Genomic DNA, 22480 nt, shown 5'->3' with positions numbered 1-22480 from the left:
ACTGGACACCTTCCTAGTCTGGGCACAATCCTTTCCCCGGTACAGCCCTTGTTCCAGCTCAGGCGGTAGCTAGGGGATTCCTCATGATGGCTGCCCCTTTGTTCTGTTCCACCCACTTATAGATCTTTTGCATAAGGCGGGAATCCTTTGTCCCTCTGGGTTCTCATCCCTCCTTCTCAATGGAAAAACACCAGGTTAAAGATGGATTTCAGTTCAGGTGACATGATCACATGTCACTGTAAGACCCCAAGCCTTCATTCCTCCCAGCCTGACTCACAGGAAGGTCTGCAAGCAAACAGAGCCATCCACAGTCAATTGTCCTGGTTGATGGGAGCCATTAAGATTCCAAACCATCATTAATGGCCCACACTTTGCATAACTACAATAGGACCTCAGAGTTATATTTCATATTTGTAGTTTCAGATACAAGAGTGATACATTTATACAAATAGGATGACCACACTCAGTAGATTATAAGCTTTGTAATGATACCTTACAAGAGACCTTTTGCATGAAGCATATTCCAGTTACATTATATTCACACTCATTAGCATATTTTTATAAAATCATTTAGAGCGCAACATCACATATTCACATACTTTTTGATCAACCTCAGCAAAATAATTCAATGCAAGTCTGTGAAATGTCTAATTTTCACATCACACACGTGCAACAGGAACAGATCTATTAGAATTTTTTAAGGTAGTTTGCATGCTGAAAATTACCTAGCAGGAAATTATCTAGTTTAAGCTCCACTTTATTGTAATTAGTCTTGTGATATTTGTCTCAAAGTGAGGATCTTTTAGAGGGAGACAAAGGATAATTAGGCACTAGTCCAGCTGAGATTGTGAAGAGGGTGTAATATCACAAAGTCATATGCTTACCAGCATTCATTTCTTTAAACTTCTGTCTGAGCTCCAGTGGTGTCAAGCGGTATTGGTCCAGTCCATCATTCCATTTTATTTTCTCTAACACAAGAAGATCACCACCAGCCAACCAATCCCCACTTTCCATCACCATCTACAAAGCATAAATATACACACACATACATATATTAGTCATGGGATATCTGCTAAATACCAAAACATTTGTATTCATTTTATCTTTCATTAAATGCCTCCACAGTACAACTATCAGTGACTTACTGAGTGGCTGCATCTAACCTAAGTGTTTCTCTCCTTGAAATGCAAGGCTAGAGGGGACCTTGCCAGGTCATCTAGGCTGAGGTAAGACCAAGTATTCTGACAAGTGATTGTCTAACCAGTTCTTAAAAACCTCCAGAATGATGGGGATTCCACCACCTCCCTTTGAAGTTTAGTTCAGTGTTTAACTATCCATATAGTTAGAAAGTTTTTCCTAATATCTAACCTAAATCTCCCTTGCTGCAGAGTAAGTCCATTATATCTTGTCCTACCTTGAGTGCAGATGGAAAACAATTGAATACGTCCTCTTTATAACAACTCTAAACATATTTAAAGGCTATCAGGTCCCCCTCTTCTCTGCCCCTAACCCAAGACTTCTTTTCTCAAGACTAAACATGTCCAGTTTTTTTAACCTTTCCTCAGAGGTCAGGTTTTCTAAACTTTTTACCATTTTTGTTGCTCTCCTCTGGACTCTCTCCAATTTGTCCACATCTTTCTTAAAGTGTGGAGCCCAGACTGGACACAGTAGTGAGGGTGAGGCCTCACCAGGACTGAGCAGAGCAGGACAATGACTGCCTGTGCCTTACATACAACACTCTTGTTAACAGAACTCAGAATATTAGCCTTTTTTACAACTGCATCACATTGTTGGCTCATATTCAATTTGTAATTCTCTTCAACCCCCAGATCTTTTTCAGCAGTACTACTGCCTAGCCTGTTATTTACTATTCTGTAGTTGTGCATTTGATTTTTCCTTCCAAGTGAAGTACTTTGCACTTGTCTTTCCCGAGGCCTGGTCTACACTAGGAAATTAGGTTGGTATAACTATGTTGCTCAGGGGTGTGAAAAAGCCACACCCATGAGCAATGCCGTTAAATCAGCCTAACCCCCAGTTTAGACAGTGCTAGGTCGATGGGAGAATTCTCCCATCATACTAGCTACCACCTCTTGGAGAAGTACATTACCTATACCGACGGGAGAACCCCCCTGTCAGAGTAGGCAGCATCTTCACTGAAGCTCTACAGTGGTGCAGATGCAGTGGTACAGGTGCGTTGGCTGCAGTGTTTTCAGTATAGACAAGCCCTAAATTTCATCTTCTTGATTTCAGACCAATTTTCCAATTTGTCAAAGTTGTTTTGAATTCTAATCCTGTCCTCCAAAGTGCTTGCAACCCCTCCCAGTTTGGTGTAATCTGTGGATTTCATAACATACTCTACACTTCATTATCCAAGCCATTAATGGAAATACAGTAACTCCACATTTAATGTAATAGTTATGTTCCTGAAAAATGCAACTTTAAGCAAAACAATGTTAAGTGAATCCAATTTCCCCATAAGAATTAATGTAAATGGGGGGGTTAGGTTCCAGGGAAATTTTTTTTTTGCCAGACAAAAGGCTACACACACACACACACACACACACAGTGTATAAGTTTTAAACAAACAATTTAATACTGTACACAGCGATGATGATTGTGAAGCTTGGTTGAGGTGGTGGAGTCAGAGGGTGGGATATTTCCCAGGGAATGCCTTACTGCTAAATGATGAACTAGCAATTGGCTGAGGCCTCAAGGGTTAACTCGTTTTTAATGTAGCCTCACACTCTTCAAAGCAGCACAAATGGAGGGAGGGGAGACAGCATGGCAGAGACAGAGACACACCCTGTGTGTGAGAGAGAGATGCGCATTTCCCCTTTAAGTACGCAGACACCACTCTTAAGTACACTACCTTGTTAAGTTAATCAGCAAGCTGAGACCGCAGCAGCTGCTGCCAGGAAGCTCCCTCCATCCTGAGCCCTGTTGTGTCCCCGTCCCCCCCCGCTGTATGGATATGGGGTAAGCGGGGTAGAGGAGCAGAAGGGAGGGGGACACCCTGACATTAGCCCCCCTCTCCTCCCCACCAGCAAGCAGGAGGCTCTGGAGAGCAGCTCCAAGGCAGAGGGCAGGAGCAGCACACGGCAGTGGGGGGCCGGACAGCTGCTGCACAGGGAACTTAGGGGGGCTGTCGATCCACCCTGGTTCCAAGCCCTCAACAGCTAGCTGCAACGGGCTGCTCTTCCTGCAAGCAGTGGACAAAGCAGGCGGCTGCTAAACGACATTATAAGGGAGCATTGCACAACTTTAAATGAGCATGTTCTCTAATTGATCAGCAACGTAACAACGTTAACTGGGACGACTTTAAGTGAGGAGTTACTGTATAGAATAGTACCAGACCCACTAGATAGGTCCCCCAGTTTTACAGCAAATCATTGATAACTGTTTTTTACTTATGGTCTTTCAACCAGTTATGCGCTCACCTTATAATCATTTCAACTAGACCACATTCCCCTAGTTTGCTCATAAGAATGGTATGTGGGACTGTGTCAAAAGTCTTACTAAAATAAAAATATATCATGTCTACAGCTTCCCCTGATCCATAGACCAGTAACCCTGTCAAAGACGGAAATAGGTTGGTTTGGCATGATTTGTTCTTGACAAATCCATGCTGGCTCTTCCTTACAGCCGTATTATCCTCCAGGTGCTTACAAATTGATTAATAATTTGTTTCAATATCTTTCCAGATATTGAAGTTAGGCTGCCTGGTTAATAATTCCGGAATCTCTTTGTTCCCCTTTTTAACAATAGGTACAATGTTTGTCCTTCTCCAGTTGTCTGGGTCCTGCATCATCCTCCATGAGTGTGCAAAGATAATATTTAATAGTTACAGCATTGCTTCAGCTAGTTCAGGGGCAGGCAAATTTTTTGGCCTGAGGGCTGCATCGGGTTTCTGAAATTGTATGGAGGGCCAGTTAGGGGAGGCTTTGCCTCCCCAAACAACCAGGCATGGCCTGACCTGCGCCCCCCAATCTGACCCCTCCTGCTTCTCACTCCCAACAGCCCCCCCCCGGGGACCCCTGCCCCATCCAGCCCCCACTCTGTGTCCCCTGACTGCCCCCAGATCCCCGGCCCTAACTGCCCCCCACTGGCCCATCCAAACCCCCCTCTCCTTCCTGACTGCCCCCCTGGGAACCCTGCCACATCCAACCACCCCTTCTCCCTGTCCCCTGACTGCCCCTTCCAGGACCCCTTCCCCTGACTGCCCCCCCATCCAACCCCGTTCCCTGCCCTCTGGCTATCCCGACCCCTACCCACACCCCTGATCACCCACCCCCCCGAACTCCCCTGCCCTCTATCCAACGCCCCCTGCCCCCTGACCGCGCTGCCTGGAGCACCGGTGGCTGGTGGCGCAGCTGCACCAGGACAGGCAGCCGCACCGCGCAGCACAGAGCACCGGGTCAGGCCGTGGCTCTTCAGCTGCACTGTCCCAGGAGCTCGCAGCCCCGCCACCCAGAGCATTGTGCTGGTGGTACAGTGAGCTGAAGTTGTGGGGGAGGAGGAACAGTGGGGGAGGAGCTGGGCAGGACGGTTCCCCGGGCCGGATGTGGCCCGCAGGCTGTAGTTTGCCCACCTCTGAGCTAGTTCCTTAAGTGTCCTAGGAGAATTTCATCATGCCCTGCTGATTTGAATGCATCTATCTAAATGTCCTTGAACCTGTTATTTCCTTATTCTAGCTAGTGTTCCTTCCCCCTTGTTGTTAATATTAATTGTGTTGAGTATCAGGTCACAATTAACCATTCTAATGATGACTGAAGCAAAAACAGGCATTAAACAATTCAGCCTTCTTGAGGTCATTTGTTATCAGCCCTCCTTCCCTGCTAAGTAGTGGACCTACACTTAGCTTCATTTTTCTCTTGCTCATAGTGTATTTATAGATCCTCTTCTTATCACCTTTTATGTCCTTTGCTTGGTGTAACTCATTTTGTGCCTTAGCCCTTCTGATTTTGTCCCTACATGCTTGTGCTATTCTTTTGTACTCCTCCTCAGCAATTTGTCTATGTCTCCACTTTTTGTAGGATTGCTTTTTGATTTTCTGATCATTAAACAGCTCCTGATAGGAAGAATAGTAAGAGGTCAATATGGCTCTATCTTTCCTTTGCATTGGGATAGTTAGCTGCTGTGCCTGTAATATGGTCTCTTTAAGAAACTGTCAGCTCTTCTGAATTCCTTTTTCCCTTAGATTTTCTTCGCATGGCAACATCCCTACCAGTTCAGTTCAAGTATGCTTTTTGAAGTCCATTGTCTTTATTCTGCTGCTCTTACTCTTTCCTTTCCTTAGAATCATGAAATCTATCATTTCCTCATCACTTTCACCCAAATACTGGATGATACTTTCAAAAACATTTATTTAGGCATGATTCTGCTTATATATTTAATCTTCCTTGTTTTTGTTTTTTAATTACTGGATACATTTTCTTTTGGAAAAGTCAGGGTGTAAAACACTACGTAAATGTAACAGACAAGGTTAAATGTACCTCAGGCTCCATGCAACCTGATGGTACAAAGTCTGCCAGGAGAGGAAAGAAGCAGCAATAAAAAGTAGAAACAAACAGGTCTTCCTTCTTCTGGGTGGGGAATTGTAGTGCTCCGGCAAAGTTCAAGTAGCACACAGCACTAGCTGAGGAGGGGCTGTTGCAAGGGTGACCCAAAATGCTTCCATTCAGTGGGTCCTTTCAATAACTCCTGCCAATGGGACGCCTATGGAGTTCCTGGCAGACTTTAGAGCTCAAAATGTGACCTATATAGCACTCTGAAGTTAACTCAAAAGACGAACAACAGTATCAGTCAACTCCAGTAAGTGCCACTGAAGCAGCTTTGAAATGCCTAGGAATTGTGCTGTATTGTAGTCTTTCATCTAGCATGTATTTGTCTGGTATCTTGTCGTTCTTTTAACAAATGCCACCCAACTGGTTTCAACTGGCATAGCTCCACTGGGCCCAATTACTGCTATACCGATTTACATCAGCCGATGTTCTGGATCTTGGCCTTCACACTGCATGTTTTGTTTCTCTTTTCTGCATTAAATGCCCAGTATTCATGGGGTTCTTTTCTTCCTGGCGATTTCACAGTGGTCCCCACAGCCACTGGCATTGTTACACCAATTCCCACAAATAAAAAAAACATAGCAGTATCAGATCAAACGCCTTATTGTTTTCATTATGCATAAGCAGAATTGACATGACTGCTGGTTTTGAAAGTAGACAGTCAAAGTTGGCTCCTCATTTTAAGCAAAGACACTAACTAATATGTACCATATACTAATGAAAATTATTATTTGTGTTTTTGTTCAGAGGAGGTGGGTAAAGATAAGATGCAGAAAATTTTAAAAAATCCCAACACTCTTCTATGATTAGTAGAAAGAAGTAAAAAGCACCATTCAAAGTTCATTTTAATTATGTTTTGTTTCATGCCTCAATTCTAGCTCTCAGCCAGTGATTTGCCATGCTAGAATGTTGAATAGCATCACAGAAAACCAAAACACTGATTCATGGAAATTTAGGGAGTGAAAGTATTAGATCAATGTGAACATGTTTTAGCTAAAAAACAAAACAAAACAAAAAAAACCCCAACAACTGTACTTATGTATATAATGAGCTTTTGTAGAAAACTCTCCAGCTTTTTTGTCGTGTTCTATATCTACCCCCTCCCCACGCATTTGATTTTGAGTTCCATGAGGCTGATGGAATAAATTGCTCTCTCGTTAACCAACAAACATGATGTTCAGGGACCGTTTACACGTCAAGAAATCAATTCTCCTTTGTGATCCTAAAGTGATCTTTTCCAGTGAATGGTTCCTTGCATTTTACTTTGAGTACAGAAAACACCATGTATATTCCTAATAGGAAACATACTATTCCATGCTCTCTACTTTACAGGTTGCCTTAGTTTTTAATTCCTGAAGACTTATTATTGCAAACAGGGAAATTACTAACACACTTACTTTGATATGTGGGTGCTTCACACAGGTTGTCCCCCACACGCGCGCACAGCGTTCCTCCTTCCTATGTTCATAGAACTCTGGGTTTCTGAGGATTGCTACCCTTTGGCCATTATACTCAAGTGCAAATGCAGAGCAGCCATCCAGCCGTTTCTTATCTTCCGTAGCAACAGGGAGCACAATGGGAATGCTCAGGTTAATAACGCCATCTGTGATGAGAACACCACCATATTTTAATATACTTAAAATGGCTAAAGCATCTCACACACACACACACACACACACACACACACACACACACACACACACGGCTCTTATGAAAATGTTCTGAAAGAGGAAGTCCTAACCCAGGACTGAATGAATGATCATAGATCCTGGATAAATTGGTCTAATGACCTCATTCAATTATTCACATGACCATACTGATTTTACTCTGGGGTTAGGTTTTTCTCCTTGTTTTTGCTTGGAAATAGACCTATTGTTTCCTTATAAGAATTAAAATTCATAAGAAAGGATCATTAAACAATTTAGCAGTTGTAACTGTGACAGTGATTACGTGGCAATCTAAGACAAATTTTCAATATTCTGCTGATTTAGCATCCTGGAGATTTTTCATGTGATGGATGATTTTAATACTATTTCATTTTTTATAAAATGGTTTATCATTCATCTATGTGTAGCAGTTGTAGATTAGCTTCAAGCACAATCAGGTACTTAAAATGTAGTCGTGTGTGATCCAACCAGGTAAATTTCCCTTTGTTTAAATCTTCCTGACTGAAACATGCTTTCACAAATTATTCAGAGGTATGTTTAAAAAGTCAAAAGTGCAACCTCATATCAGGTCTATTTATTTAAATAATACCAACCAATACTCAGAGATCAATTAGTAAAGCCAATGTGGTAACAAAACATGGAATAATTTCTTAAATAAATCATTTTGGTTTATGGTTTTCCAGCTTTAATTACAATACACAGAACAGTCACTTTTGATATATGCAAATATAACTTGCATAGTTATATGATTAGTATTCTCATGAACCTAGTTAACGGCATATTGGAGGTCTGGTATTATGTATAACTGGTTGGATCATAAACAACTTGGTGCCAATTCCAGTAACCGAATTTAGATTTTATTTTTCTATGGCATTTTATATGATTTATGTTAGTCTCTAATTGTAATTATTTCCATAGTATCTGGAAAACAATTAAATACATACTAACTAGAGCTACCAACTCTACCCTTTCCTAGGGGAATAAAAATGTAATTAAACACCTATGTTTTTAACTTCCCCAAAAATACCTTTTACAGTAATAGATTCAGGAACTAAATCAATCTGAAACTTCAAACAGCTATTGCATAATTTTTAGTTTGGATATTTCCTTGCATTGTCAAGACTAATTTTTTTCTCTTTTGCTGTCAACTAAATGTTACTCTGTATGGTTCAGTGCTATTTATTTAATTTGCTACCTGTTCTCATAACACTTATTTCACCCCAAAACTGCTGAATGTGTATAGTTTCTCCATAATGAAATCGTCAGAATATATATATATATATATATATACATACACACACACACACACACACACACACACACAACAGGTAAGACAAGCTGTGTGCCAGCTGCATGCATTCAAAAGAATTCATTAATAGAACTGATTGAAAAGTGGAGGGGGTTAGTTTTGCATTTAAAAAAAAAAAAAAAAACACAAACATTTTCAGCTGAAAACTTGTTTTTTCCAACAAAATACTCCGTTTTCCACAGAAAACAGACACTTGTCACAAAAAAATTCATTAGTTGAAAACCCAAATTTTCTGTCAAAGAACTTTTGACAGAAAATTTTTATCCAGCCCCTATTAGTCATGTTATTTTCTGACTCTATCCTAATAATTTTGGAGCACACTACTTCTCATCTCTAAAGGGGAGAACAGTACCACTCAATAAATCTGTGTGGCACGGATTTAATTAATATATATCTTATTAATATACCTTTTGAGCCGTTTGAAGATAAATAAAATGAAATTAGATATTTATACATGTTTGGAATGTCTCTCTTATGCTACCACACATGTGACTTCTTGTTTCACAGGAGAGGTTAAATACTTTACAAGGCACCTCAGTATACCCTACAGAAACAGGGGAACATATTTAAGACAGGGGGTTTTGTACATAGCCAAATTACTAAAATATAAGTGTGACTTATTACTGAGAGGTTATGGGACTCAAAATGTATTATTAGTAAAAACTGGTAACATGAACTTGGACAGGTAAGTGCCAATGCTTCTACTGCTCACTTTATTCTGCTTGCATCCTTCAAGACATAACTATTTTTTGGTCAGTCCTAGGCTGAGGGTTCAAACTCTATGTTAATCAGGTAGGATGACTTGCCTGCCTTTTTTTGAAAGTCCAGTCCCAAATGTTTATTTAGGAACATATAATGGTGTCCACTGCCTCTGCACCTAACCACTTTACATCACTAAATACAACCACTAATAAAGAAATAAGGGCTTTGCAATGAAAGAAAGTCAGAGAACCCCACTTCCTGCTCTCGAAATGTTAGTCAAAAGCCAGCCCAATAGATACACAGTGACCACCAAACTCAGACCACCAGGGACAGCAGATGCCAGTGGCATGGGACTGCAACTGAAAATACCTTTGCTGCCTGTTTGAGAGAAGTTAACACACATAATGAAAAAAGCAAGTGCTGCGATAAGTGGGTCCCAGGCCAGTTAGGGCTCTACACGTAGTAACCAACAGTATGAAACACAAAAAAACAAAACAAAACAAGACATTCAGTACAAGCAACAGAGCACTGGTGCTGTGAACTCATCATGGGGCATCCCACTCAAGTGATGAGCCACTGCAATCTGATCCAAATGGTGCTTCATGGTGATATTCAAGTGTAGCAACAAAACAGTAGTTTAACCTGGAAGTTACAGAGGTGTGGATTATTGCGGTGAGGTCTGCATCAGAGGGAAAGAGTTACAGCCACCAGGCCAGCAGTTGTCAAAAGGCGCTTGGGGCCACCAGAGCCACCTGGGAATCCAAAAGCAGGGATTACAGCAATGTGATCTTTAGACTACAAACTGTATTGACAAAGCTACACTTGCCCTGTTCCCAGCTTCAACACTTTTGTCTCATGAGGTTGAACATAAATATTGATGAGACCAAATTAGCTTATCAGGCACTGGGATCAGCAAAAGGACCACAGTTGTGGATTTGATGAACAGGAGACATGGTTTTGAGGGTCACCTGCATGTTAGCAATGCTGCATGTCAAAATGTTGGTGGTACGTACACGTTGAACAGGAGTGGTGACAATGCTGAAGTCCACAAAGAGTTAATATTAATTAGCCCCCTTTTTAGCCTGTCAGGGTCTGATTTTTCATTCCTTATTTACTTTGAGCAGTACCTTACTCTGGGAGTAATCTCAGTCAGTGAAAGTGAGTTATTACTCTACATGAGCGTTTGGGGCCTCAGAGACGAAAGATCAAATTCACTATCTCCAGCCACTCTTTCAAGCTTCCAAAAGCAAGTCAACAAAACCTTATGGTCAGTTATGTCAACAGCTGCTAAAAGATCTAACAAAATCAACACGGACATCTTAACTGCAAGCATGGTTAGGAAGTGACTCTACTAAACCCATATCTAAAATCAGGGACAGGACCATCTACTGTTCCCAGGCCAAGATGTAACTCTAGTTCCTTCACCACCATCTCTTTGATTACCTTCTCCAAAAGCAAGGAAGGTTAACCTTTCAGTATATTGCTAATGAGAGATTAAAATTTCAGGTCCATGGTTTCGCTTTTAAGCCTTAAGAAAGAAGACCTAAAAATATCATCTGAAAACATATACAGGCTTCTGTTTCCAATGTACAGGTCTTCTTTCCTAAAGGGGACTACAAACTCAATCTGGCAATATCCTTAGGCATTGGCCTTGATATTGCATTTATATTAAATGGAGTACAATTGAACAGGGAAAGTTTACATAATGGTATTCAAATATTTGAACTGCCAGTTAATGGAATCCGTGCCTGTGGCATTGGGAGCCCTTCCATAATAAAATAGACTGTCAGTTCATATTCTTCCACACAGTTAAATGCATCCACTTGCCATTCTCAAGGTTCTTTATAAAGCTATTTACTCAGGTGCCACATTCATCAAGAGAGAGGAATTAAAACAAACATTAAGTGTAGATTAATCTTTGGTATATAATTGACAACTATCATATTTCATTTAAATGTTTCAAACAATTTTTAAGTCCGTTTGGAAGTTTTAAAACAAAAAAAAAAATGTTGGAAGCAGGAAATCATACCATCACTCAGGGTGCCAAAATGGATAGCTTGCAAATATTCTGTCTCACGCATAAATCCTTTCAGTGGTGTGGCCCAGCCTTCACTCAGGACTTGGACCCACTGTAGATCCAACTGAAAAAAAAAGAATCAGATATTACTTGTATTTCCAGATAATGCTTCAAAGATAGAACTGAAGGCTAAAGAAATCTAAGAACAATCTTGTACATAAGTGCTACCACTTTCTTTAATATAGTACATTTATAAACATCTTTCATTCAGAAGGATTCCCAAAGTGTTTTTTCTTTTTAAGATTGTTAAGCAGAAATCTTCACCTCCCTTACATCCCTGCACCTTAATGATGCTGCTAACATTTGTACCTGTACTCCACTTGAAGTCACAAAAGGAATGGGTGCAATTTTGCAGAGACAAAAATGCATCCAATGTAAGACACCAAGCTGAGCCCAGATGAAAATTTTGGCCACAGTATTTACTGAAGTTTCATGTTGCACATAGGCCACAGCACAAACACAACAAGTTGTATGGCCTGATAAAGGCTATTCACAAATATTTGTCCCTTGGGTAAATTCCTTAAAATAATCTCTCAGTTATATTTCAGTATAAAAATAAGTCTTAGTAGAGAGGGCTATTACAGACAACCAATTTTTCAATTTTATTTGGAAGACTGTAAGAGTATTGGCTATAAATAATACTAATAGAGTGATTTTTAAACTTTTAGAGGATGAAATATATGCTGTTCTTTGAAAGTCTTATTTTGTAAGTCTAATTAACTGGGTTTTACTGCAGTTAGGTGGCAATATAAAATTATATTTCTACATATAGTACATGCCTCCTGGGACATTTTACAATCTTCAGAAGATAAAATTAAGACTGGAGTACAGTTACCATAAGAATCACTTCTATAATGCTAATCAGAACAAAAAAACAGACTAAATCTGGATTTCAAAGTCCTCAATTTCATCTGACAAGGAGCCCTACAGTCAGGAGCAAGGCATCTAAACTCTAATGATGTAACATTAGTGGTACATGATTTATTAATGTCAAAAAGCAAATATAACAAATGGAAAAGTGTTGTACAGATCACACTGTATAATTTACACATTGCTGTTGTGTTGCTTTTTAATTTGTTTTTAAACTCATAGTAACCCTTGAACCGTTCACATTTGTGTAGTATTAGGGCTTGCATTAATCATACGGCTTGCAGTAATCAGAAAGCAACAGGGTTCCACTCACTTTGGAGATGTCTTATTGTAACTTGTGTAGTACTTTGATAAAAGGGTTTATCAAGGCACTACACAATGCCATTTTCTTTATTCTCCCACCTTGGTAATCTCTAGAATAGGCAGCATGTTAGCATCAGCTTGGGCCCGGTCAATCTTATTTTCAGGTACAAACAGTTCAAGAACATCCTTAATCTCAGTTTTGGGAACAATGTTCTAAAAAGAAAAGAAAGATCCTAGTTACCACATTAGTTTTTAAACAAAATATACCAAAAGGCTAACATTTGAAAATATACTTTACAAACTGCAGGCATTTTTTGGTATAAAACAACCTACTTGTGCTTGTAGCAGCTCCACAACCTGCTGGATACATTCATTCACTGTAGCAATGTTCGTTTTCAACACTAGTTCAGGAGATTCTGGTTTTTCATACTCTGAATCAATCCCAGTGAATCCTACATAAAATTAAACCCAAGCCAAATTTTAGTGAATGTAATAGTCAACAGCCTAGGGATCAATAAAATAGTTAGCTAGTGTACAAATGGCAAGAAAACAGTCTTTCATTCAGAGAACCCATGCTCAGAAATGGCATTGAGACTTCCTGTTTGGTCTATCGATAATGGACTTGACAATAGGATTATAGCAATATGATGCTGTATGTTACAGGAGCAACCTTCCTTTGCCCATCTATGGAGATGCATTGATGGCAACACTGCAAATACCAGTCATACAGCCCTTAATGCCAGAGAGAAAAAAGTGATGTGTTTACTATCAGAGAGCGAGGGTAAAGAAGCCTAACAAAGAAGAAGGTAGTCTCCAAATAACAAGGGTCCATGAGCAGTTGTTTAGTGGAGGAAGGGAATGTATTTGCCATTTCAAAAAAGGGAAAATTATTATGCCCACTTTTATACAGAAACTTGTCAACATTAACTTTACTTTTCAGGCCTTAAAGCAGTGTTGTTGCAGAGAAGATTCAGCTGGCCTGTAATACATAGTTGTAACTGGGTGGAAGACTAGCAAGCTGCACAGAGATGCACAACTCCTGTTTTGAATAATCTTCATGTCATATACCTGAACGCTGAATGATAGGGCAGTACAAGTGTAACTGAATCATACTAGCAGGTGGATCTTATTAGTTCAAATCAAGGAAGAAGAGAGGTTGGAGTATCCTTCTTTGGACAGAAATTTCCTGGAGGGAAAACTGTAGTAACAACCAAACTTAGGGAGAAAGCTAAGGCTGAGGTTTACATTTGTTTTTTATTTGAGATAGCAATAAAATCAAACCCCAGAAAGAGGTTAAGTTTGGACTATGTGGATATTCTCTTCAGTACAAGGTAGAAATTCCACCTGTTTTCAGTACTAGTCTGTTTCCCAATTCGGATGTTCTACATTTCACCCCGTTCACCCTTCTCACGCCTACGTTTCCATTCCTCAGCATGTTATTGTTGGGCAATTCAACAATAGTCTCTTTGCCACAAAAAAAAAAAACGTAACCTCACTCTAAGCACAGATGTTACGTAGGGTATGATATTATATGTTATGTGATTTCTTGTCCTGCTATGGAAAACCTCACACTTTAAGAGAATTGCTCCTTTTGGGGAGAGGTTTATCGTCTTTTCCCCCTTTTTACTCCATTCAGGAGCAGGATGCTGGAACAATTTGTATAGTGGGGGTGCTAGGAGCCATTGAACCAAACTGTAAACCCTGGATATAACGGAAATCACTTCAAGCCAGGGGTGCGGCAGCACCTCTAGTTCCAGCATCTATGCTCTGGAGCTTCTCCCTTACCCTGCACAGAGGGATTGAGTTCAAAAAGAAAGTTAGAACTTTGAGACTTTAAAAATGTTCCAGATTAGTTTATCAGAATATCGCAGATTCCCAGCCACACTAGCTATAATGCATCTTGTGTGACTTCACCCAGCATTAAAAGAACATAGGAAGGTACATTGGTAAGTAAAAATTTTAACATTGACTAGATGAATTAAGGTGAAAGGAACTCCCCAAAACACATATTTCAGTGAAATATTGACCAGTTTCTTCATTAAAAATTAAAAAAAGCACCTCTTCTAGCTCAGTAGATTTCAATAGTTAAAGGATGTGTCCATATTTTTCTTCCAAAGTGTCATTATCAAATCTAGCAGGCATGCTTGAATGGATTGTAAATTTGAAAATTGGAAAATTTAAAAAGCACCTAAGTGACTCAGGAACCTAAGTCCCATTTTTGAAAGTGACTTGGGCACTTAGAAGACTAAGTCCCATTCAGTTTAAAGAGACATGTGTAAGTGCCTGGGTAACTTCTGAAAATGGGACTTAGGTTCCTAAAGGCTAGATCCACAAAGGGATTTATGTGCCTAACTGCCACTTTTAGTGGCAAAGTCCAAAATTTAGATCCCCCTAACTCCTGATCTGCTGCTGCCAACCCTGTAAGCACCTACATTTCCGCTAGTGAAGTCCCCGTGGGGCCTAAGCATCTGCCATTGGGCACACACACAGCCACCAACCTCTGACACTCAGGTGGCTAGCTCACACCTAAACCTCAAAGAGATCCTCACACTAGGTGTTTCCCCACCTATGTCACCTGAACTGATGGATCAGTTCTCACACAGGATGACTAGGGTGGTGGATCCCATTCTTAGGTGCCTAATTCTCCCCATGCATTGTATAGGGAGCCTGGGTGATTAACTCGGGACTCTGGGTGCTCCAAGGCAGCAGGGTGGCTAAACCTTAGGCATTGTGATGCTGAGTCTAAGTCCCCTTTGTGTATCTAGCACCTAAGTCACTTTGACAGTTTTGAAATTGTTACTTATAATAATAAGTTTCTGTGTAAGTGAATACTGCTAGCATTAATAATGCAAACGTACTCAAGGCGCTTGTACCATTTAAGAGTGCAGAAATTAGTCTGTTTCTATGCCCCTTGTTTCCACCACCTTCCAAGAGATGACTGGGTTTTTTTCCTTTTATTTAAAGAGGTAGGAATGCTGGCTCTCATTAGCACTGTTCACTGTTGATGAGAAGAGAAAAGGGAGGCAGATAAAAAGAAGATACTGAGATATCATTAAACAAACTGTTTACCTCACCTTTGATTTCTCCAGCCCTTGCTTTTTTGTAAAGGCCTTTCACATCTCTGCTTTCACAAATATTTAGAGGAGCATCTACAAAGATTTCAAAGAAAGGAAGACCAGCCATTTCATGAATTTCCCTTGCATTTTGACGATCCTATAAGAAGCAAGGGGAGAAATCATAAGCAATTCCACAATTGAATTCTCAGTGGGGTGTTGCTAAAATGTTTTATCTGGTCACCAACACCTGCCTAGAGTTGGATTTTTCCAAAAGAAGGGTACAGGCCATATTCATCCATTGTAAAATGTTATCTATTCTAAATATATTCTTACTAAGAAAAAGAAGTTCCTTTTCACATAATGTTTAATAAAAATTACTAGTTTGATCTAGATTCAGCTTTTTAACAGCAGTTTAGAACATCTATCTTCACTTAGCAGGCTGGCAGAATCTTATACTTTGAATGACTATTTAGTAACTAATCCTTGCTTTAAAACAAAAATTATTGATAACCAATTGTATTGACCTGATATTAGCAGATTACGGTCATTATTATGAAGCAAACCAAATCACAAGTATAACAGGATATCAAAACTTATTAGAACAGCATATATCAGCTTAATTATAACACTATAAAGCCCTATACGCCTTCCTCCAGTTTTCTATTTTTCAGGGAACTAGTGATTATGAATCTCTCGAGTGAAATTTTTACTTTTAACACGTATTAACTGAAACCTAGTTTTCTACACATTTTTGAACATCAGTGTGTCAGGCCAGTTTGCATCTGAGCAATAAGAGACCAAGGGAACATATTTTATATACTTGTGATTTAAAAAAAAAAAAAAAAAAAGAATAGGGGAAAAAATAAAGTGAGCGTGTGATGGGGTGAAACCCATCAAAGGCTGGAAAGGGGTTAATAATTAATTATGGAACAGATACAATGTATGTACTGTGATAAAGTTCCTCCTCTGCCTTGGTGGGTCCTGCGTTTATTGGCGGATTTGCTTGCCTCAGAGAGTCACGGCAGCCCTCAGTTTGGCCACTTTTGCTAGTGGCTCAAACCTGCCGTTCACTCAGCTAACCTCATCACTGGCCAGCATGGGGAAAAGGAAGGAGAACAATCCCCGCAGTCTCTGCTGATCTACCATGTGGGTCAGGGAACAGCTCAGAGACCTTCCCCTCTGGTGGAACCCATATTCCAGGTCAACTCCTTCTGTGTCTGATCAGGAGTTGGGAGGTTTGGGGGGAACCCGGCCCACCCTCTACTCCGGGTTCCAGCCCAGGGCCCTGTGGAACGCAGCTGTCTAGAGAGCCTCCTGGAACAGCTGCGCAACAGCTACAACTCCCTGGGCTACTTCTCCATGGCCTCCTCCCAACACCTTCTTTATCCTCACCACAGGATCTTCCTCCTGGTATCTGATAATGCTTGTACTCCTCAGTCTTGCAGCAGTACACATTCCCATTCTCAGCTCCTAGTACCTCTTGCTCTCAGCTCCTCACAGGCACACCACAAACTGAAGTGAGGTCCTTTTTAAACTCAGGTGCCCTGATTAGCCAGCCTGCCCTAATTGATTCTAGAAGCTTTTTAATTGGCTCCAGGTGTCCTAATTAGCCTGCCTGCCTGAATTTGTTCCAGCAAGTTCCTTCTTGCTCTGGAACTGCCCCTGTTATCTTACCCAGGGAAAAGGGACCTGCTTAACCTGGAACTAATTTATCTACCTTCGACCACTCTCCTGTAAGGCCAGAGTCAGAGACTTCCTGGACTACGACCGGGGAGACTGGCTGGATCCCCTGATGCTCGCTCAGTGCATGGGGCTCTCAAGACCTCGTACTCCCCTGCGCGTACTTCAGGAGGTGAAGGCCGCTTTGCCGCCCGCTGCTCGGGTTTATCTCGACTGGGTCCTGCACGAGGGTGCGCTCCGCCTACCCTCTACCCCAGTCCCGCCAGTCCTTTTAATTGGGCCCCTTCCCCATGGACCCAACCGACCCCCTCAGCCCTTCACCGTGAGCCGGCTGCATCTCTGCTTCCAAACCACACCAAGGAAACATCTATACACGCTCGTGCTCCACACCCTTTACGCCCTCATCCTCGTGCCCCGTCCCAACACAAAGTGGCGGGACCTCCTGCCACCTTTGGAGGGTGAGGAGCCCCGGTGGGCCAGCCTATATTCCACCTTGGTCCCGAGGCCCGCCGGGGATATCAGTTGGTGGCTCCTTCATGGAGCCGTGAGCATGGGCGTGTACTTGGCGCAGTTCACCCCAATCCTGGACGCCTGCCCCTTTTGCGGCGTGAGGGAAACCCTGGTGCACGTCTACCTGGAGTGCGCCAGGCTGCAGCCCCTATTCCAGCTCCTCACGAATATTTTGTTAAGATTTTGGTTGCACTTTTCCCCTCACCTCCTTATCTATGCACTCCCTGTCCATGGCCCCACTAAGTCGCGGGACCTCCTGGTCAACCTCCTCCTGGCCCTGGCTAAAGTGGCCATCTATAAAACCAGGGTGAGGAGGTTGGCCGATGGAGTCTCCTGTGACTGTGGGGCCTATTTCCGCTCCTCCGTCCGTTCACGCCTCCGGGCAGAGTTCCTCTGGGCGGCGTCCACTGACTCCCTTGACGCCTTTGAGGAGCAGTGGGCGTTGTTCGGGGTTCTCTGCTCGGTGTCCCCGTCCGGTTCCCTTCATTTGACCCTTTGACCGCACTCCTGTCCCTGTTGTTCATTAGTTGTCCCCCGTAATTATTTGGTTTTCCAGATCCTGTGGATCCCCCTCTTAGTCTGGGGGGGGGGGATCCTTTAGCAGTGGGCGGGCTTCCTGGATCCCAACAGGAACACTCTCCTGTAGCCATCTGGCCTGACCCTGTCACAGTACCTTGGTAGCTGCTTCTCAGCCACAGGGGGCAGGATTGGGAGGCATCAGGTGATAACTTAATGGACACTCAGGTCCCTTAATGGACACTCAGGCCCCATAAAAGGAAGAAGAGTTTAATCTGAAGTAGGAAGCTAGAGGGAGCAGATAGGAAGGCAAGTTCCTGTGAAGGGCTGAAGTGCCAGAGACTATTGGGGGCTGGAGGCCTCAGTAAGACTTTGGTGGGATCAAGAGTGTTTGATACCAGAGCTAAGGAGAGGCAATGGAACCCCAAGGAAAAGGGGTGCGCACAAGACCCAGAAGAGAGGTTGATTCTTGGGGACTTTAGATTACACTGTGACATCTGTTCCCCCAGAAAGGGTTCAACTAGCTGCTTCTCAGCTGGAGGGCTATGTGGTGTGCAAAGACAGATGGCTTGCAGGGAACACCAGAGATAAACATCCCAGGGGCATCAGACCCTGAAATACGGCTGGTGGTGAGTACACTCCATAACTCCTCGACCAGGTCCTACACAAGATATATATTACACTCTTTAAAAGCGCCTCTTTTCCGAAAAATTCTAGTCATGAATTCTAGTAGTGAGAGAGCCAGTGGACTCTCTGCAGAGACCCCATTTTGCCAAGTAAATATCAGAATAATCTTAAATAGGTTTACCTTTGCAAAAGGGGAAATGAAACTAGTTATGCAAACAAGACCAGCATCGGCAAACAGTTTGGCAACCTCGGCAACACGGCGGATGTTTTCTTCTCGGTCATCAGCTGAGAAACCTAGGTTTTTGTTCAGACCATGCCGAATGTTATCCCCATCCAGCGAGTAGGAAGGCATGCCACGAGACAGCAGGTATTCTTCCAGAGCAAATCCAATAGTTGTTTTACCAGCACCAGAAAGACCTGTTAGAGAGGACAAGTAAGGCATACCGAGGTTCATCCGGAGTATTAAAAAAACAGAAAACTAAACAGTAATCCAATTAATTACTGGTTACAAGTAATTAAACATCAGCTCTTAAAATATAAATATAGATTTGAGAAAACAGATTAGATATTTGAGGTAGATTAGAGGCATGAGACAGACAACAATAGCCATAGCAGAGCAGTTGCATACCTAGGCCCTGCTAATCTCTTGTACTGAAACTAAAGAATGGGATTTTTTGCAAGCAGACTAATTTCCATGAGGAAATCCTCATGGAGACTCTCACATCTCTCTTTCAGGGGAGAACACAGGGTTTGGTCCCCTCTTTTCTCCTGTGAAATAGATGCACTCAAACCTGGCAAATCCCAGGGGATATGTAGGGGGCCAGGCCATCACGTGGAGACCCCTCGCTGGGCTGTGACAGTTGGTGGGATACAGGGCCTGGGAGCCTGCTGTCTTCTGAAAAATCAAAGGGCCGAGATCATACTCCGATTACTGGCCATACCTTGTGTCCCAATCCCCTGCACGGACCTTAGACTGCACAAAGAGCAGTCCATGGGGTCTGTGTTGGAGGAAAGACAGTTCTGTGGAGGCATCCAAACCCCTTTTCTTTCCAGGAGGGTTCAGATCCATGCACTGGAGACTGCTCCGGGAACGGAGTCAGGACAGGAGGGCTAGCTAGGGACAGGAGCACTTCAATTTATGTAAGACAACAAAGTTAGTCACTAACTGATAATCTAGGAAAGTTATCCAGAAACCCTCAAATGTACTTCCATTATTGCCTAATCCTTTAAAAATTAAAATCATAGAAAGTTATGGTAAGATCCCTGTATATTTCAAAGAAGAAATATCACCAAATGAAATTAAAATGCTTCATATACAGTACATATAAATTATATATGAAAGGGAATAAACAGCACTGGATGAGTTTCAGCTTCAGGAATAACCTTAAACTAATTTAGTCTTTCACCTAAATGATTGGTATTCAGTAACTTTTTAAAAACTAAACTTTTTTTAATAGAATGATCAGCACACAAACTGATACGAACATAAGATAAAGTGATTCTCCAAACATTATGGAATGTGTGTTTTCCCATATTCCAGCTGCCAAACAAAATATACCAAGAGTTACCAAGCAAACACACACGATAAACAATTAAAAGTAGTAAGAGAATTGTGTAAACATAACTGGAACCGTGTACAGAGTGTGGTTGTGACTTCCCCTAACCTGTGAGGGAAGTTTCGCCTTGGAGAGAAAAAACCTGGAAGGAAGGGGGAAAAGTAATCCCTTCCCCAAAGACTCATTAAATGAATACAATGCGACTCACGTTGTAAGCATTATTTATTCTCTATATATACAAAGCCCACCCTGTTATATCATATAACAGGATATTTTAAATCCCAGGAAACTATTTTTATTTCATCCGTGTATCCATGTCAGAAGAGTTTCCTAGGTCCCATTAGTATCAGTTTATGCAGGTCAAGTTGAAATAGATCTCTTTACACCAGGGGTGGGCAAATTTTTTGACCCGAGGGCCACATCTGGGTGGGGAAATTGTATGCAGGGCCAGGGCAGGGGGCTGGGGTGCGGGATAGTGTGCGGGATTTGCAGGAAGGGGCTCAGGGTAAGGGATTGGGGCAGAGGAGTGGTTGCAGGGTGTATGAGGGAGCTCAGGTAAGGGTGCAGGAGGGGTGCGGAGTGCAGGAGGGGGCTCAGCACAGGGGTGCAGGAGGGGTGCAGACTGTGGGAGGGGGCTCAGAGCAGGGGGTTGGGGTACAGGAGGGGTGTGGGGTGTGACAGGGGGCGCAGGGCAGGGGGTTGGGGTGCAGGAGGGGTGCGGCAGGGGTTGGGGTACGGGATGCGACAGGGGGCTCAGGGCAGGGGGTTGGGGTGCAAGAGCGGTGCGGGCTCCGGCCCGGCGCCGCTTACCTAAAGCGGCTCTGGGGTGGCTGCGGCGCACACTGCGGCCAGGGCAGGCTCTCTGCATGCCTGCCCTGGCTCCGCGCCGGGAAGAATCTGACACCACGCCCCGAGAGCTGCCCTTGCCATGCCTCCAGGTACCTCCCCTGCAGCTCCCATTGGCCGTGGTTCCCCATTCCTGGCCAATGGGAGCTGCGGGGGGCAGTGCCTGGAGGCAAGGGCAACTCACAAAGCCCTCTCCCCCACCCCCCAGGACGTGGTGCCAGCTGCTTCTGAGAGCGGTGCGGGGCTCACGGCACCATGGGGGGCAGTCCCGCAGGCTGGATCCAAAGCCCTGAAGGGCTGGATCTGGACCACGGGCTGTAGTTTGCCCACCCCTGCTTTACACCATGCACTAAGCTCTACTTGGATTATTGACATACATAAATGAATTTCGAGCTATACTCATCCAGCACCAGTGAGCAACACATTTCACACATCCATTTGCAGTCTCAATAAGGCTTAAAATACCTGTTAGCCAGACTGTGCAGCCTCGAAATCCACCTCTTGTACCCACAACTTGGCCTCTTTTACTTCTGCTGACATGATGAGCTTGATATACAACATTAGTGGCTCTCTGGATATTCTACACAAAAAACAAAACAAAAAGTTTATTGTTTCATACTGCAGAATAGAAAAATCCAAGGGGAACTGGGAAGAGGAGAAAATTCAAATTCAGAAGATTCAAAATAAAAAAGGAGGTTATTTACAGTAAAGCACAAAGGAAGTATGTTTGCAGTGCTACCTGTTTCTGAATAAATAGTGGATAGCTTTACATGGAACTTAAAGGGGGACAAATAACCAAATAAGATGGCTGTCTTTGGTTTCAGATGGACTTAATTCAATACAATTGTTTTTCTGAGATCTGTAATTCAATTCTTCTTTAAGTTGCTTTTTATCTTTGATCCCCTCATTTTGAGCCTATCATACCGGTGCATTTTTATATGTTGCCTCTGACTATGAGTATAGCAGGAATTTCCTGTTAAAGCTGATACGAAATTTAATCTGCATATGGATTGTTGTAGATAGGGCGCTCTGAGGTGGCTGACTTGCCCTCAGGCACATGCACTGCATAAAAAAGGAAATGTGGATGCAAACTACACACTCACCATGTTTTCTGTCTTAGTTCTCTTAAATTCTGTGCATGTGTAAAGCACACGTGTAATTGTTTACATAACGTAAACCAGCGGTTCTCGAACTGTGGGT

General features: G+C 42.5%; 1 protein-coding gene across 1 annotated transcript in view; it reads right to left on the bottom strand.

Annotated features, from left to right (window-relative positions):
• The window catches only part of PAPSS2 (3'-phosphoadenosine 5'-phosphosulfate synthase 2), an 84347-nt gene that overhangs the window by 13527 nt on the left and 48340 nt on the right, over positions 1-22480 (bottom strand). Inside the window, exons 2-9 of the mRNA XM_074959020.1 lie at positions 21746-21860; positions 19060-19295; positions 15564-15702; positions 12823-12941; positions 12589-12702; positions 11269-11380; positions 6959-7164; positions 885-1020 (exon numbers count right to left, since the gene is read on the bottom strand). Coding sequence (XP_074815121.1) covers positions 885-1020; positions 6959-7164; positions 11269-11380; positions 12589-12702; positions 12823-12941; positions 15564-15702; positions 19060-19295; positions 21746-21860 — 1177 coding nt within the window. The remainder of the gene's footprint in view (positions 1-884; positions 1021-6958; positions 7165-11268; positions 11381-12588; positions 12703-12822; positions 12942-15563; positions 15703-19059; positions 19296-21745; positions 21861-22480) is intronic.

This window comes from Natator depressus, chromosome 7, assembly GCF_965152275.1.
Source record: "Natator depressus isolate rNatDep1 chromosome 7, rNatDep2.hap1, whole genome shotgun sequence".
Lineage (NCBI taxonomy): Eukaryota > Metazoa > Chordata > Testudines > Cheloniidae > Natator > Natator depressus.
The sequence above is the reverse complement of the archived record's forward strand: the minus strand, read 5'-3'. Positions and strand labels throughout refer to the sequence as shown.